This window comes from Falco cherrug, chromosome 9, assembly GCF_023634085.1.
Source record: "Falco cherrug isolate bFalChe1 chromosome 9, bFalChe1.pri, whole genome shotgun sequence".
Classification (NCBI taxonomy): Eukaryota; Metazoa; Chordata; class Aves; order Falconiformes; family Falconidae; genus Falco; species Falco cherrug.
The window spans coordinates 37342694-37359971 of NC_073705.1; the positions used below are offsets into that span (position 1 = coordinate 37342694).

At 49.9% G+C, this 17278-nt stretch overlaps 1 protein-coding gene and 2 long non-coding RNA genes across 5 annotated transcripts in view; 1 reads left to right on the forward strand and 2 right to left on the reverse strand.

Moving 5' to 3' along the window:
- LOC129736896 (uncharacterized) overlaps nucleotides 1-9827 on the reverse strand; it is a 26925-nt gene extending 17098 nt beyond the window's left edge. Inside the window, exons 1-3 of one of the 2 annotated variants that reach the window (XR_008734058.1) lie at nucleotides 6016-9827; nucleotides 5416-5578; nucleotides 1812-1961 (exon numbers count right to left, since the gene is read on the reverse strand). This is a non-coding gene — a long non-coding RNA (uncharacterized LOC129736896). Of the gene's footprint in view, nucleotides 1-1811; nucleotides 1962-5415 lie in introns of both variants that reach the window. The other variant, XR_008734057.1, reaches the window with a different exon arrangement.
- Nucleotides 3269-15801, forward strand: PLA2G12B (phospholipase A2 group XIIB). Of its 2 annotated transcripts, none has more exons than XM_027817045.2 (4): nucleotides 3269-3631; nucleotides 9834-9910; nucleotides 11523-11688; nucleotides 14304-15801. In XM_027817045.2, the coding sequence occupies exons 1-4, from the start codon at nucleotides 3397-3399 to the stop codon at nucleotides 14420-14422; spliced, it is 597 nt and encodes a 198-aa protein (XP_027672846.1). In that variant the 5' UTR covers nucleotides 3269-3396; the 3' UTR covers nucleotides 14423-15801. The 2 variants fall into 2 exon arrangements, with proteins under 2 accessions (XP_027672846.1, XP_027672845.1); XM_027817044.2 differs by having other exon boundaries at nucleotides 3271-3631; nucleotides 9834-9922.
- On the reverse strand, nucleotides 11695-14387 carry LOC114018163 (uncharacterized). Its single transcript, XR_003563589.2, has 3 exons — nucleotides 14278-14387; nucleotides 13310-13459; nucleotides 11695-11899 (listed from the first exon to the last, which is right to left on the reverse strand). It is a non-coding gene; the product is annotated as an uncharacterized LOC114018163 (long non-coding RNA).
- Nucleotides 15802-17278: the final 1477 nt, after the last annotated feature.

Below are 17278 nucleotides of genomic sequence, written 5' to 3' on the forward strand. Positions count from 1 at the left end.
CCATTGTGACAAACAGCATCTGTCTCTCTCAAATCTTTCGAGAAAGAAAAATCAGCATAGGGAGGGGGTGTTTGCAACCACAGTGGGTCAAAGCGAAGTCAGACAACCTACAAGTACCTGCTGGGCACATCCACTTCAGGAAGCCCTTCCTCGCTTCTGCGGCTGTCGAGCCCGAACAGCAGTTCCCCAAGGAACTGTGTGTGCAGGGAGGTGTTGGCTGGTTTTACTCAATCCTACATTTTTCCTGGTCTTCAGATCTTGAAGCTTGGGTGCAGCTGAGCTATTGGCAGCCGGACTGAAAACGTCTCAGGAGACTAGTGTGGGGAGGGGTGGAAGGGAGCAGAAGGAGGGAAGGAGAGTGGCCCATCCTCAGGGCAGGGTAAAGGGGCTGCCATATTTTGGGAAAGCAGATAGCTGCTTTTTTTATTCACAAACTTTTGCTTTGGGACAAAAAGCAGGAAAGTTTCTGACTCTTCCCCAGACTCCGCACTTTGCCAGCTGCTCCCCCCCACACCCCGTCCAGCTTTCCTAACTAATTCCAATTGATTTTGCAAACAGCACAGGCTCCACGCTCTGGCCACAGCCACGCACCCCCCCACCCCGCGGCAGGCTGCATACCCTGTGTGATGCAGCATGGGCAGCTCATGCAACAGTCACTTGTTTCGCATCCTCTGCAGCCCTGTCGGCATTTTTGCCCCTCTCTGTTCAGTTCAGCAGCACATAGATCTGCCACCAGGGACCAAGGGATGACGAAGAAAGCTGTGTTCTGGAATTGCCTCCAGAGCAACCCTAAAAGGCTCCACATAAAAGCACAGCACCGAGCTCAGCCACAGCAGGGGCTCTACACAATGTTTCCAAGCTATTTCTAAATAGCTATTTTGCTCTTTTTTACATTAACTTCTGCCAGGCTCTTTCTAAGGGCAGACAGCACTAGGACTGCAAACCGGCGTGTCACACAGGGCAGTGATCCAGCCGACAGGGACATGAGCGGCTCCACTTGGTGCAAGACACAGCATGGGACTGTTGAACCCAGTTTTCCCTTCACTGGGGCTCCCTGACAACAAATTCCAGGCACAGCAGCCCATTTCTACCCGTGACTGATAGACCAGTCCCCAGCATGGTCTGGACAGCAGGACAGGCCCAAGCTCTCCAGTCCTGGCCTGCAACGTGTCCCCGCAGGGGAGTCCTCACCTCACGAGTGTCCCCACTGCTTTGTGTCAGTGATGACACACTGCTCAAGAACGGCTCACTAGAGGCAGGGATTTGCTGGTTCCCAGGCTCCAAGAAACAAACCACCTAGTAGCAACCTGGCACCTCTAACAACCCAAAACCTCACTCTCATTTCTCATCAGGCATTACAGTGCTCCCCCTCCTTGTCTGCAGCTTGGACATTGCCAACCTCCCTTCCTGATGCTCTCTGCCTCTCAGATTCATTTCCCAACAGACAAAGCTGGTTTGAGGTTCCCTTGGGACCTCCTGCATACCTTATATGTCCCCTCACTCAGTAACTCAGCCAAGCTTCCTCCCACGGGCTGGGACAGCGGTGCACAGCTCTGGCTACATAACAGTGTTCAGGGGGGAGGCACCACACAGGTATCAGCTGTGGCTGTACAATCGAATCGCCTCCAGCTGCTGACTTGAGGAACCCTCACAGTCACCTCCAAGGGGCACTGAGCATGAGCACAGTCAGTGGTGGGTACCAGCACAGATGCAACAAGATGGCAGCAGCCGGCTCCACGCTCCACACCATTTCACCAGAAAGGGACTAACCAGCTTGTTTGTTCCTCTTCCTCACCTCTTTTCTGACTTACCTGTCTGAAAAACCAAGACTTCACTGTGGTCCTTCCTCCTTATCCCCGTGTCTGAGGCACTTAATGCACAGCTGTATACAGAAAGGTGCTGGCAGACAGGCGCTGAATCTCTGGCACTTCAGAAGTAATAATGCAGTGGGGCTGAGTCTCCTGCAAAACAATAGAATGTCAGAATGTGCACTTATGTTTGCCATGTATTTGAAAGACCCACTGCCCAGCTCTCCCTTGCCCTCTGGAAGGTCTCCACTTGACAGCCTGGCCACTCAAACAGAAGTAACTGCTGAAGCTGGCTGTTAGAGTCCACAGAGATCAGCCAACCAGCTGCAGAGTGGCTCTTTCTGAGAGGCAGTGCTGTGCTGGGACATATCCGAAAAGCTTTCCACAAGCAGCTGGAGCCTTCTCATGCCGTTTCCCTTCCCTGTTCTTCAGTGGTTTGCGTTGTCTTTTGCTGTTGGTGTTCACTTGGTGGTTTTCTTTTAGTGACTAACTCCTTTGAAATCTCCACCAGCTCTGCAGGCCCCCAAGTCCTGGAGAGCCAGTCCCACCCCAGAGCCAGGACCTGCAGCTCCCCCACAAAGCTGTTACCTGATGGGTTTCAGCGCCAGCCCCTCCTCACTCTGGGCCACTTATGCTACATGTTTCATTCAGCAATGCTGGCATTACACAAAAGCTGTGACAACCAGCCACCTAACATCAGCCTTCAGGAGTGCCATCAAAGGCAAATACTCACCTACGTTATTGATCCTATAACTGGAGGGAGCATGCCAAGGGATTGCACTGAATACAGTCTTTCTAAACCCAAACTACTCCTAGCTGCTGGATCAGCCCCTGTGAGGCCCCATCAGCACCCTCTAGCCATAGGAGGGCAGGACACGGCGCAGGGCAGGACACGAGTGCTCTGCCACGCTTTTCTGTCCTGGCTGTGTTCCTGCAACGCAGCCTGTTCTGGGCGTGCAGGCACGGAAAGCCCCTTCACACACCAAGTGTGTCAGCCCTGCAGTCCAGCAGGTTTTGCTAGAAGCACTCCCCCACTGCAGCTAGGCTGGCTAGATGTCTTGTCCCACCCCATTAAGTGCCCAGGAAAACGGCAAGGGGTACTCCCCAGTCTGCTGCTGCTCTATTACCCCCACGGCCGGAGCAGCAGAAATTTTGGGCAGAGATACTCCTCATCTCCCGACGGGTTGGGGAGAGAACAGGGCAGCCCATGCAGTGCCTCGGTGGGGCAGGCGGAGGGTGTCCTGTGTGCCACACAACATGAGCAGACAGACCCTGCTCAGCACCCCGGCGAGCAGTCTCTTTTGGGGAAGCTGAAGCCCTGGTGCTGCAGAGGCTGAGCCTGTTCCAACGGGATTATGCAAACTCACATACCGGTGTCTCTCCGCAAGATGAACTTGGTCTAAATCTCCGCGGTGCACTTTGCACTCTGATTGTGGTGACCTCATGCCAGCTCCCTCGGCAGTGTTTAAAGTCCAGGGGAGAGGGGTGCATACCTGCCTCCTACGCACAACAGCTCATTCCCACTCCTCCCTGCCTACACATCTGCCTGCCTGGACGAGGGCTCTGGGGCCTGGATCCGGACCGGAGCATGCGGCTGCTTTTTGAGGCAGTGGTTCTGTGCCTGACCCTGGGCTTAGGACTATGTAGTGAGGAAACAACACAGGAGAACACCGTCCACCAAGCTTCCCAAGCAGAGTCAACCTATTCAGAGTGGGGCATCGGAGCCATCCGGGACAGCTTCGAAACAGTTAACAGCTACTTTGACTCCTTCTTGGAACTGCTTGGGGGAAAAAACGGTGTTTGCCAGTACAGATGTCGATACGGTAAGCAAAGCTCACTCCTGCTGGCTTCTCTTTCCTTGCCCTTTCCCCTCTTTCACTCTCATAGAGAAACTCACAGCACTCCCCTGAGACCACAGCCAGCTCCTATCCATGACGTGACCCCTACTGTGCTCAGCACAGAAAAGTCACTGCAGAGTCACAACTTCCCTGCTAGTGCCAGCGCGGGGACGCGGAACTCTCATCTTTCCCTCTCACCAAGAACAGCCCGATCTTGAAGCTGCTGTGCTGTGTGCGGGGGGACAAGCGGAGAGGACACAGGTTTTACAGGCAGGGCATATGGGTAACCAGGCTGCCCAGCTGCCTGGACCCCAGGAGAGAAGGACCAGGGTGAGGAGGCCCCAGAAGGGAGGACGAGCAGCCATGCAGACCGGACTCAGAGGGGGTTGCTAGTATTGCCAGCGGCCCTGATCTCAGCAACCTTCGGAGTATCATTGTTCAGCAGCTGCGAGTTGGCTAATAACGTGGGCTGGAGGAGAGGAGATAACAGGAAGGTAAACGAGACCTGCTGTAACCATGGAGGAACCTTTAGTACTCAAGGCGGTCTGAGGCAGCTACCGCTCGCCTTGGACTTTAGAGCGATTTACCAAAAAGAAGAGTTTGGTTTGTCCTGGGGGCAGGATGAAGGGGGTGACATCTCAGGGAGAGCAGGGCAGGAGGAGCCAAGGCAGGTGCAGAGGTGCAGCAGGGCAGGCCCCTATGGTGCAGGTCTGTGGGGCACTGGCAGGCGGAGGCACAGGCAGCACCAGCCATCGGCAGGGTACCGGCTGAAACAACCTGCTTGGGAACAGCAAGGTTTCCTACAGACTCTGTCTTCTCCCCAGCCTCCTACAACTGTCTGCACAGCAACGACTGTTCTCTGCCACCTTGGCCTGCCCATCAGCCCTTTCCACCCCAGCTTCATCCCAGTGACCCCCCGGGCAAGATACTTGTGAGCACAGAGGCAATGTCAGCGCCTCCCCTTCCCTGAGCACTGGTTTTCACAGACACAGACTCCATGCTTTGGAGAAATCCCACCAATTCAAGTTTCAGTCTGCTGCATCCCATTTCTTCCAGAACACCAGCTGCACGCCGTGCCTCTCCAGCCTGCACCGGGTTGTCTGCAATGCTCCCGACAGATGCAGCCAGAGGGAAGTACTTCCTGCCCCTCCCAGGCCAGCAGTGAGGGTGCTGGGAGACACAGATGCTGCAGGGCCGGGACCAGAGTTCCCTGTCAGGGCGAGAGGGCAGATGGGCCACCCTTAGCCAAAGTGTGGCCACAAGGGGAGTTTAAAATCAGCCTTAAGGTTGTTGGATTGCTTTTGTTTTGTTTTGTTTAACAATGTGTATGCATCTGTCCTTCTGCTCCTGCCAGCTCTGCTTCCCAGGCCCCATGGCTAACAGCAAACAGGGAGCAGTAATCCAGGCACCTCAGCCCCACAGACCTGCAGGGCACCAGGCGCCCCAGCCCATCACCTCAGCCCCAGTGGCCACTGTCCCTCAGCCTGGGGCCCTGTGGCACTCCCGGGCTAGAGCTGCCTCTCTGCAGCAGCTCAGGAGGGCATGGCTGCTCTGGGGGGCCCTGTGGTGGCAGCCCCACAACATGTGTGACAACCTCTCTTGAGGTCCACACATGCTTCAAATTCAGAGCAGAAAGAGGCTTGCCCTTCTTCATGTAATGATTGAAAACCCTGGTAGTGCACATAACGTGGCTGGGGCTGCAGTGGGCCTGAGACGAGATTTGGGAAAGCTGATATTCAGAGCTAGTTTCAAGGAATCTCAGGACTCACCAAGTCTTGGAGAAGTCATCGCTCTTGGGCATATCCTGAGGCTAGGGCTCTCCCTGCCCCTGTCCCTGCACTCTGGGCAGGGGGAAGAGCACCTCCACAGAATGGTGCAAATGTCTGCCTGCTCCCTGAGAGCATCCTGCACCTTACTGGAGAAAGGTTTTACCTAGGAAGGAAAACAAACAAGCACATCGCTAGCCCTGTTCTTGTCCTCTGCTGAACAACTCATTAATCACTGGCTAAAGGAGGAAACTCTTGAAACACTGCCTGTGCACCTCCAAGGGTCTTTGTGGAGCCTTCCAGGACCATTTGACTGTGCTCGTCTCTAGCACAGACATTGTAAACTGCAAATGGAGGGGATGCAGGGACAATCCCAAACAAGTGAGACCCAGGGAGGGGATGCAGGGATAATCCCAAACCAGCAAGACCCAGTCTGTCCCCAGAAAAATTAACACAAACCATCTTTACCATCTTCCTGCTGAATCAGGGCCTGATTGCTTTTTCCCCAGGCACACAGCAAAAACTATGCCTTCTACTTCCTTTGATTTCAGCCAAGAGACACCAATAATAGCGTATTTTGCCATGATAAAGGTCAGGACTCACCTGTGATTGCCACATCCATCTTCAGCTGAGCACGTAGCACTTGGCTGTTCAGGCTGTAAGACTCACCTCTTGATTTTTCAGCAGCTAGTGAGGTCTGCAAACAGCTTGATGGATTACTCTCTTAAATCAGGACATTAGGGTTATGCTAGTGTTTGCCGGCAAATATCTCCTCCTCCTTACAAAACCTCTCTGGGCGTCTCAGAGGGGGAAACAGCCTGAACTGCGAGTAAATCCCTTGATGGCTTCCTTCAGCTGTCTGGCCAGGGAGGACTTCAATGTTTAGCTCAACATTTGGTCCTGAGGGGCTTAAGATGAGAAGGCACATCCAGGCTGCAGGAAAAGAAGCTTCAAACTCAGCTCTCCAGCACAGCACTAAAAGGCTGTGATAAGTATGGGCAACTTCTGCTCACAGCCTGCTTGCCTGGGGCAGAGAAGTAACAGTGGATCACTCAAAACAGCAAGGAGTCCCAAGACCATCTATTCACCCAGAAATACGTTCACTTCCCTCTGTCGGTGTACCAGTACTGCAGTGTCTGAGACCTCCTGCATTGCCAGCAGCTGCTCTAGCCAGCTGGCTGTTTTCCAGTCTCTTGGCATAGCTACAACAGTCTGGAGATATTACAATGCACCAGGGAAACTCGCTTCCCATTAGAAACTCAGTTTCAGTTCTCCTCTAAGGCTGTCCCAACAAGGCAGTGCCCTGAAATAGATCTTTTTCCAAAGAACCAGCTTCCTCAGTAATGCTGTGCTTTTACACATCAGCATGGCTCTTCAGCATGCTGCTGGGCAGGCCCTGCTGTGCTTGCAGCTGCCTTCTGCAGCTCTCCCCAGCAATGCCCTGCAGCAGGCAGACAGACCACAACAGGTCCCTGGTGAAACACAGCTAGCAAAACAGCCAGTGTGACCCACCAAGTTTCTTCCCCTGTCACAGACATGCCTTTAGGATGGGCAAGCAGTAACTGATAACAAGAGCACTGAGCTGATGCTCACATAGAGTCAGAAACACCTATTATTTCTGCTTTGCTTTTGTTTAGCTGTTAGCTAGAAAACAAGATGTGGGAGAGGGGTTAACTGTGCCTTCTTGGACTTTATTTAGCTGAGAAAGAGTGCTCAAAGAGGCACTCCACAAATGATTAAGCTTTGTTTTTCAGAGAGGAGTGGGGCAAGGTTTCCTACAATGGCTCATCTTGAAGGCAGTTCAATGTTTTGTTGATCATGATTCTCATGTGAGATATTTTTTTTCTCAGGACAACTTTCTAAGACATTATAATATCTGTAACTTCAGATTAATGGAAGGTTATCTCCAGAAACACAGTTATCTCCATGCCTCCAAACAGCCCACTCCTACTCTGACTTGCCACCTTATCCCATTAATCGACAATGTACTGCTGGAACATAACTTACCGTCAGTATCACAAGCAAGTAATTAAAATTTGAACCCATCCTGCAAAACCCACCTTGGATTTTGAATTTTCCTCTGGCTGCTACCTCAGTTCAAGAACATTTGAATTTCGAGTCCCAATTCTCATCCCTTTCCAAAAGAGCAGCTAGGCACTGACACCTGGATGCAGCTCTCCTCTCCTTATATTGCTGGGAGCCTTGGGTTATAGATTCAGCCCATATAAAGACACACTTCCTTCTCTCTATAGTGTAACCACCATGTAATTGCACATTACATTATGTAATGTGCAATGCATCATAAACTCAGAAGTTACTTTGCGTCAGCGTACCTCCAGAGCCTTGAGGTTTTGGTCTAAAGATAATCCTATAACAACCGTGTGCTGCAACCAACCAATTTGTGCTTTTTGACTACTGTTAACTCAGCTCTACCTGCTCAAGATAACAATGCTTTCTACACTAGAAAATTGCATCTGAAGCATGAAGCAGATCTGACCTGTTCAAAAAGGTTGCAACACACAGTAGTAACAGTTAGACTGAGAAATACCTTCTCACACAAATGGCAATGTCAACTAGAGAGCTTTATCTTGGCCTGCAGACAGCTAAATCCTCAGTGCATACTGCATTTCTGTAGGGTTGGAGAAAATTGGCTATTGCCGCCTCACAGCTGGACAGGATTCCAGTTTGTTGTTTATTTGTTGCAAATCTGTTGTTTAAACAAAACCGCTCTGGCAAATTTTAATTTAGAAGGTGCTGGGAACATTCCTGCGCGTAAGGCCTTTTGAGGCATTTGGCTGTGACGTCTTCTCAAGAACACCGCTGATTTATGGCTATATTAACCCCCGGTATTTTGGCATACTTTGACAGAAAAAAGGGAAAGCATCTTAAATGATTATTGGTGCTGACAAGAAGAAAACAGTGGAAACTGAGTTTAAAAGAACCCAACCCTGCCTGAAGAGCTAAATTAGATCTAATTTACATCTATATAAATTCTCTAGCAGTGCTCAGGGAAGCAGAAACTTAATGTTAGAGGTTGATCGACATACAGGAGGCACGGCTCGCACTTTTTTTGCTGGAGTATTCACACAGCTCACGAAGTTTTCCCAGAGCAGGGTTCAAATGTCTTATTTTAACATCTCACTCTGCAGTTGAGGTGTCCCCTTTATAAACCCGGCTGGGACCGAAACAGAACGAGCACTGAATACACATCAACGGACAGCACAGAGAAACCCAACTCCACGGGGGGAAGTCCCTGCAACTTCTCCAGGGGAGAATCCTCTCCCACCTTTAAACAAGCTCCTTGCACGGTGGGGTCAAGGCACACAAGCAGCCTGGTGACTTGTCCTCCCCCAAACGGGAGGTGTTAGGCTGGGTGGAGATGGAGGCTGAGGCAGGGATGACAGAAAAGAGGATGAGACAGGGCAGGGAATAAACTGATCTGCTTTCCGCATGGACAGTTCCCACCCCAGTCCTGGGAGTCCCCCCTTCGCACCCAGAGCGCTCGCCCAGCCATCCACAAAGCCCCAGCGCAGGCGAGCAGGCAGACAGGAGGGCTTGCACACCTGCATAGCAAAGTAAAACGTATTACCTTGCTGCTCAAGCTACTGTTAGCCAATTGTCTGCTGGAATCTTTCTATAGTGGGTAAATAATTATTCACGGCGGCAATTCTTACTACTCTACACATATTAAGAAACATATTAAGGAAGGGCGGAGATAAAGGAATAGAAACTATTTGAAAAACGCACTGCATCACCACATGCAGAAAACGGACCAAGAAGACCTCCTGCTCGGAGCAAGCTCAGACATGCAAGGTCTAGCACAATTTTCTGAGATCCCATAGCACACCAACCCTCTGAGAATGAACTGAGAATGGAAAGAAATCCCTTTGCTAAACTAGTAGTTTATCTAGTAGTTTCTTGAAGGAGTTAAAAAAACAGTTGGGTGATCCCAGCTGTACAGAGCTCTCAAGAAGCATGTGAAAAAGCTCCTAGGGGATTTGGGAAGTTTGAGGCACTAGCTCCAGCATGGAGGGCTGCTCGACTGCAAAACCCCATGCTGCAAAGAGGGACTTGCCCATTTGTAAGAGCTGGGGAGAGTCCCAGATCTAGGGACTGGCCTCAGACCAGCTTAAACATTTGAGAGGCATTGGGGACCCAGTCCACACACATCGCAGTGCTCCAGTAGCCATGCCAGAGGAGGTGCAAGCTAAGTCAGGCTGCAGAGCCTCGACAAGACTGAGCTGAGAACAGGGCCAGTGTCTCAGCCAGCTCTAGTACTCACCCTTTGCTCCTTGCATCTCTGCGAGGAGAACGAAGTGTTTGGGGATGCAGACCAAAGGGGAGCTGCCCGTCACTCCTTGCTTTTTGGTGCTACTCCTGGGAAGATTCGGCTGTCCTAACATTTTTCCTTTCTTTATCAGGGAAGGCTCCAATGCCGCGACCTCACTACAAACCCCAAGAACCCAACGGCTGTAGCTCCTATTTTCTGGGGCTCAAGGTACCCGAAAGTGTATGTACTGCCACACCCCCCATTTCCGAACGATGCAGTTCTCTAATCACAGCTACCAGCTAATAACATTGGGGAGGGAAAAGGCTTGCCTTGCTATGTAGCGCCCGTGTGATGGTTTCTCTTTGCAGCTGAAGCCAGAGCTCTGGAAAATGGAGGAAATGTCACTTATGTGGTGTTAGGGGACAAGCTATGTGCCTGGGACTGCCAAAAGACATGACTGCCTGCTGACGGCAGGCAAGGCGAACGTGTCAGTCTGAGCACTGCCTAACTTACTGCCTCCCTGACTGACAGTAAGATCCCAGCTGCTGGTGGCAGTAAAACAGGAATCACACAGACAAAAGTTACATTTACAAAGGACCGGCCTGTTGCTCTCATTGCCTCAGACGGTACAAATAGAGAAAGTTTCCTAAGTAGGTTAGCACTAGAACAAGAAAAGGGTGTACCTGGCTAAGCAGAGCGCCAGTGTGGAGAAATGTATTTTTATCAAGGCCCTGAACAATCCTACGCCCTTGCGATAGGACAGGGAAGACGTTCAACACTAGGCAGCTCAGTGACATAGCCTAACGTGCGAATGGCAATACTTGAATGCATGCTCCACATCTGGCCCCTTGTTCACTCCATGCTTTTTGCCTCTGCCAAGCACTGAAATAAACCCGTGGGCTTTAACATCAGACCCACTTGTTATTTTTAAAGGCAATTAATAAAATCATATAGCAATCACCAGGAAAAGCACTCCCAGGAGGCTCTCAGAGCAGGGATTACTATTTAGCTCATGCATTACTGCTGCCCATGAAGTCTGCGGCAATTAAGCTAATTCCTGCTGTGAAATACCCTCTCTTTACAGGCCATTTTTCACGTTATTCATGTTAAGATTAGTTCCTTAAAACTACGTTTCATTGCAAACCTTGTGGGCATTTCTGTGGTACCTCTTCCTTATGCCAGCAGTCATGAGCACTAAGCGCAATGAAGAAACAGTTCATCTCCTAAATATTACATGAGGAAGGCCAAAAAGAGGAGGAATTTGTAGCAAGCTAATGAGTCCTGTCTCTCCAGGACACAGGCCTTCTATCCCATCACCTCCATGGTTATTAGCTAAACTTGCTGTTTACCTCCAAGCAAGCAGAACTCCCCTGACCAAGCTGTCCTCGGCCTCACAAATGCATCTCTGAAAAACAAGGCATTAATAAAACTTAGAGCAGATTTATTAGGCCAAGAAGCAGGACTGGTCACGTTGTGGGAAAAGGAGGAAAGAGAAAAGGGGCCTGAGCTACTGCTGGCAAGGACAGGAAGCTCTCCAATGAGCTCTGATAAATGAGATCTAGCAAATACTTGCAGAGGGGCTGTTTCTACCAGAAGTTAATCCCCCACAACAGAGAGGAGAGAAAGGAATGTAGTCTGCCCTGCGTTGGACCTGCACTACTGTTGCCCCTTTCTTTAGATGGTGAGGGAGAGGCATGTGTTCCCTCCTGCTGCCACAGCTATCAGGAGTAGCTTCTGAAAAAGAAGCCAGCTGGGCTCTGCAACACCTCACCCATTTGCAGCTGTTGGAGTCTGAGGCCAGGACACAGCCAAGGGACACTTCTTTCCTCTCTCTCCCCAGCTAGATCTGGGCATCCCTGCCATGACCAAGTGCTGTAACCAGCTGGACATTTGTTACGACACCTGTGGGGCCAACAAATACCGCTGCGATGCCAAGTTCCGCTGGTGCCTCCACTCCATCTGCTCCGACCTCAAGCGCAGCCTCGGATTCGTCTCCAAGGTGGAAGGTAGGCTCCCCAGCTCACATGCCCTGTGGAGGGAGCAAGCAGTGGCAGGGAGGGGAGGGTGTGGGCAGGGAGCCCTTACCTTGCCAAAGGAAGAAAAATCTGCTGTAGGGAGCAGCACATCTGTCCTGCGCTTGTCATAGAGGGGTCAGGGAGGAGTGAGACCCCTGACATCTGCCCCCTCCACACACACTTCTGTCCCAAGACTAGAAACCTAAAAATATTTACATTTGGAAAACATTACAAAACACATGTGGAAAGAAAAGAAACAAACAACAAAAGAATCCTAGAAGTAATGCCTTCAACTGTTGGATGCCCCCCATTCAAAGGAGACCAAAAAGCCGTCCAGAGCCAGTAAGCCACACACTGAAACCTGTACGTGGCCAAGGGCCAACAAGCTGGGAGAGCCAAGGACAAGGGCTGTCTGCAATGTGGTTCACAGATAAGAGATGATGATGGCACCAGGGACACACCATAGAGTGGCTGGTGAAGGAGCCACTGCAAGGAGATCTGGATTGCTCAGAAGCCCCCATGCTAACCAAGTTCTCATGGTGTGTCTGCAGCTCAAGAGCCACCCTGGTTTGTCTGCAGCTCAAGAGCCACCCTGGTTTTGCCTAATTTTAAAAGCCTCAGTCTGCAAGTCTGAGAAGAGCTTTTTCGTAAAGGCTGCATTTGGTAACCTCTGTGAAGGTTACACGTGTGATAGCCCAAGCTTGCTTCTCGATCCTCTGTGCCAACATCAAGCACCTCTGCACCATGCGAGGAGGCAGAAACCAGAGGTCGCTACCAGATGTCAGGCACAGCAGGGAAGCCTACCCCAGGCTCCTCCTGAGGCCATTTCAGTGTCCCTATCCTCTGTAAGGCAGGTATCCATCTCTTGCAGACGGGCTGTGTGGCAGTAATGTAGGACAGGCAGAGATAAGATCTTCCAACAGCAGGTGACCCTGAAGCAGTTAAAGATATTTACAGAAGCTCAGGTATGAAAACCTGGCAGAGCCCCTGAGAACAGCCCATTCCCAAAGCAGAATAAGCCTCATGGTGCTGCTGAGCTGCTTGCAGCTAGTGGCAGCCAGCCCCTCTGGGTTCATCCCCTCTGCCAATGCCCTGCTGTAAGGTATAGTTAAATGTGCATATTTTTTTTTCCAAAGGTGCAGCCTGATTAGGACACACTGCATGACACTGGTACTAGTACAGATGGCTTTCTACCTCATCACAGATAAATGTTTGGAAAGAGTGTCCAGGTCAGAGAAAACAAAGATGTGGACTGAAATCTAAGTGCTACAGGCCAAGTACAGCCAATCTTTCATGGTCACCCTTATCTACAGGTCCTCATGCAACCAACCTCCTCCTATCTCTTCAGATTTTCCCCTGCCATTTTTTCAGATCCCTCCTTTTTTCTTTCTGCCTGCAGCAGCAAAGCAAACAGATAGATCCTAGGGACTTAAGGTGGAGCAGAGCCCACAGCCCTTGGCTGAGCAAGCCACCTCTGCCTATCGTCAAGTAGGACTAGATTCCTACTAGACAGCAACTCTGCCCTAGTTGCTGCAGAAGGGACAGGTAGTTGCTAACATGAACAAACCTCTGGGCTATCCTCTCCTCCCCGTGCCTTGTGCTCTATACCTACCACTCCCTGTCCTCAGGACAGCTCTGAGCAGCTCCTGTCACACAGTCCTCCTCCTTCTCCACTGCCATCCCAACTCTTATCTGGGATTCTTTTCCACTGAGTCACCAGGGGTCCAGAGAAAGGCTGGGGAGGAGCAGCAGCACTCCCTTCCTGTGGGCAGAAAGATCCCAGCTGCAGCAGTGCCAGTTAACCAAAACCTTGGTTTTCCCACTGACTCACTACAGCTTCTTCAATGCCTGCCAGCCGAGCAGAACCCTCCAGCCAAGCAGACCCCTGAAGCAGCAGGAGCAGAGCAAGGTGCTCGGAGAGACTGAGGCAGGAGGAGACAGTCCCAAAGGCAGGGCTTTCCCAAATCCCTTATGCATGCAGCAATTATTGTTAGTGCCAGTGAGTAAACCCTAAAAGACCTAATATTAACCTATTTACTTACTAACAAGCAGTTTCAACCTTGTTTTTGCAGAAGAGGAGGGGCTAGCGGTCAGGCAGACTGTATTAACAGTTTTGCTGTTGCAACCACAGCAGAATTTTTCAAGCTGGCTGGCAGCTGGCATTGTAACTCCCAGAAAGCAGAAAAGGTTGGTTAGTAGTGGCTATAAGCAAAACTGAGGGGAGAGAGCACCAGGAAAGACAGTACACTGTGGAGGTCTTCTGGGAAATCTACCAAGCAGATCACAGTGCTATCTGCAGCGCCCCAAATGATCCATCAGCCAGAAAAGCCTGAGAGAGGCAAGAAAGGAAAGGGATTAGAGGGGAGAGAAGTTAATGCTAGATCGGTGTCATCCTAGGGAGAAATGAGCTCCCAGTTCAGCAAGAGGGAGGAGGGAACCTCTAGATTTATAAAAACCTAATACCCAGAGAGAAAAAGACAGCCTATGCTTCCAACTGCAAATACCACGTAACTCGGTGCACGGCTCAAGGGAGGTTGCTTCCACCCAGCCCTCAGATGTCCCGGAGTGCCTGTTACTTACCTGCCTGATCTTTTCCTTCTCCACAGCTTGTGAATCCGTCGCAGACACAGTGTTCAACGCTGTCTGGACCCTGGGCTGCCGGCCCTTCATGAACAGCCAAAGGAGCGCCTGCATTTGCAGCGAGGAAGAACGAGATGAATTGTGAGGAAGAGCAGATGCCCGGCCTCTGTGAGCCTGCTGCCAAGCGTCCCCTCTCTGATACCACTTCAGCACAGCGATTTCTATCAGCTCTCTGGCCTAGCACAGGATGGGGGGACCTGGGCCAGGCAATACACATCAACTACAGCTTCTGGGCAGAGGGCTGCAAACAAACGGGAGGACAGCCTGTGCACACAGCGCAGTGATACCCGCTGTCCACCACAGATGCAGTTCAACAGCCCTACCTACCCCTTTCCAAGTCCATCAGCCTGAACGATCCGATGCCAGTTTTCTCTACAGACTCGCACAGACTCATCGGGGAGGCAAGCAGGATGCAGCTCTGGTTATAAACAAGGGGCTTTACCTGTTTGTTTGCCTTAGACACACCTGTATTAGCTCCCCCTGCCCCTTAACTCTCTAATTTGCAGTGCAAGGTATTAGGTTTCTGCAACCCCTGAAAAACTCAGTCCATGGACACACTATTTACATTTTTCCACCACTGTTGATAGACTGAAGAAAAGAGGGGTAAATTTGCTTTCAGTATGTTGCTCACACCCATCCCTGACATTTTCCATCCTATCATAACACACCCTGACAACCCTGCTTATTTAAATACTTTGTGGATCTTAAAACATTTTAAAACATTCAGGGATTTTGTAAGCATGAGAAAGACTAAGTGTTTGTGATACAGGCACAAATCATATTTGGGCAGAAGGGGACCGAAGCCCATCACGTCTGAGATATGAAATCATACCACTCTCCCACTGTCTCAGGAGAGGAAGCTGCTTTCCTTTTGCAGTGTCATCCAGATCTATTTAATTATCTTCCTCCTGTATCATTTAACAAAGCTTTTCCCTTAAGATCCCTTTTTACACAAAATGGTTGGGTATCCGCCTCCCTTCTTTTGTGTGAGGGAAACAGGAGGCTCACAGTTGCCTTGGATGAGGTATTAAAAATCCTGAAGGCTTATCTGTCAGGCTTACATGCTACCTCTGTGGGGCAGAGACACCGCCAACTGATGAGTGATCAGCAGCCTCAGATGGCATTCTTTCTAAAACGTGGTTAATACTTCCATCTGCTAGCGTAAGCTTTTATTGCATGCAAAATTAGAATTCAAAGTGGTATATGGAATTTCATCTACATATAACATTTGCAGACAGCTTTCATCTGTGTTACTTGTTGAAAGGAAGTTGCTACTGGGTGTGCGTGCCATGCCACGTAAATACTTCAGCGTCTTCTGCAAACATTTATGGTTGTGTTCTTCCATCTGCCGTGGAAAAGTTAAGGCTACAGAAGGGTGATTTAACAAGAATGGGAAGAGCCTTAGTTACTTTTCTGTTAGTTTGTGTTTGAATGCATGGAGCTATAAATTATTTAAGCCCCATATTCCTGTTCTTGCCAGTCATCTTTTTGCTTTACAGTGAACAGCAATGAGACGTTCATCTGACCCCAAACAGACTGAAACAACAAGAGCCCACTGGTATTAAGACCAGGAAATAAGAAGTAACCACATGAGGTGTACTGGGATGTTTTCCATTAAGGAGGATCTTAATTTACACTGATCAGATGCAATGACATCCTTTCCTAGCTGTGCTAATGCTACTGGAGAGTGAATGCTGCATTGCCAAGGTTCACTACAGTGTGTGTCTCAGAGCACGAGGCTGGACAGACAGTCTTGATTATCCATCTAAGAAACACTTACTTTTGGCAAGGGATGCAAAGGAAACGTTCCTCATTTCAGACACTTCCCAAACTTTGTATTTCATTGGTGAAATGGTGCCTGTTGCCAGTTTTAAACGTGAGTATACTCTTATGATGAAACGACAAAAAAAGAAAAAAAAAAAAAAAAGATCTACGCTTTGTTGTCTACACTCAATAGCCAACTGGCTGGTAAGTGTCTGAAAGCATTTTATAGTTCAAGTGATATCAGATTAAGGCCAGGTCAAGCAAATGATGACAGACAATGATATACACTGGAAAAATAGAAGGGTTCTGAACAACGTCTCTCTATCCAGACACTGATGCGTCGGAAACATCATTAATACAAATAATTTCTTCATGCTTTCAGACCCCCATTCACCTCAAAACACTACAGACTGCTTCATGCAGGACAGCAATTGAATAAGCGCATTTTTCACTATGAAGTTAAACTGTGGCGATCTGAAAAACCCGTAAGCAACTGTACAAGGAAACTTTTGAACCTCCAAGTGGTGGCAAAGACTCATGAAAACCACTAGATAATCCTGCACAGGAGAAAACCAGTGCATGAACTACGGTAAAACTTCTGCATCCAAACTAAAAATTCCTTCCCCTCCGTGCTGTTCCTGCTATCCAGCGGCGTAGAGCCACTGAAGCAGCTGATCACAGGCCTCTCCAGGTCAATGCCCAAACCTTGAATCATCTTCATTCCCACCCTGCTCTGAACAGGGAGACAGCATTGTGCTCACTTGATGGCTTCCTGTTGACTTTGTGTATTGGCAGGGTTATTTGAACTGATGTTCAACCCATTCAGCCAGTGTACCCTCTTCTACCAATGGTTCCCCAAACAGCAATCTCTGTGTTTCCACTGAGGACCTAAAAGCAGAGACTAGGACAGCAGGCAATAGGTGTTTACTCTTGGACACTTCACATGCTAAGAGAGATGAGGTGGCACCAGCCAGAACACCAGCTGCACACACTGGGCAGCACTGATGCAGCTCCAACTTTGAACTATGGTTGGCAGCGCTGGGTGGACCTTTGGGAGCACTGGTCAGGTACGTTGTGTCCTTGCACACGCCTGGGCTGTGTGTTTTGCTTCCACTCTGTGGCATGGCAGATTAGATTAAACAGACGAGTCCCTTGGTGCTCAGATTTCAATCTTCTA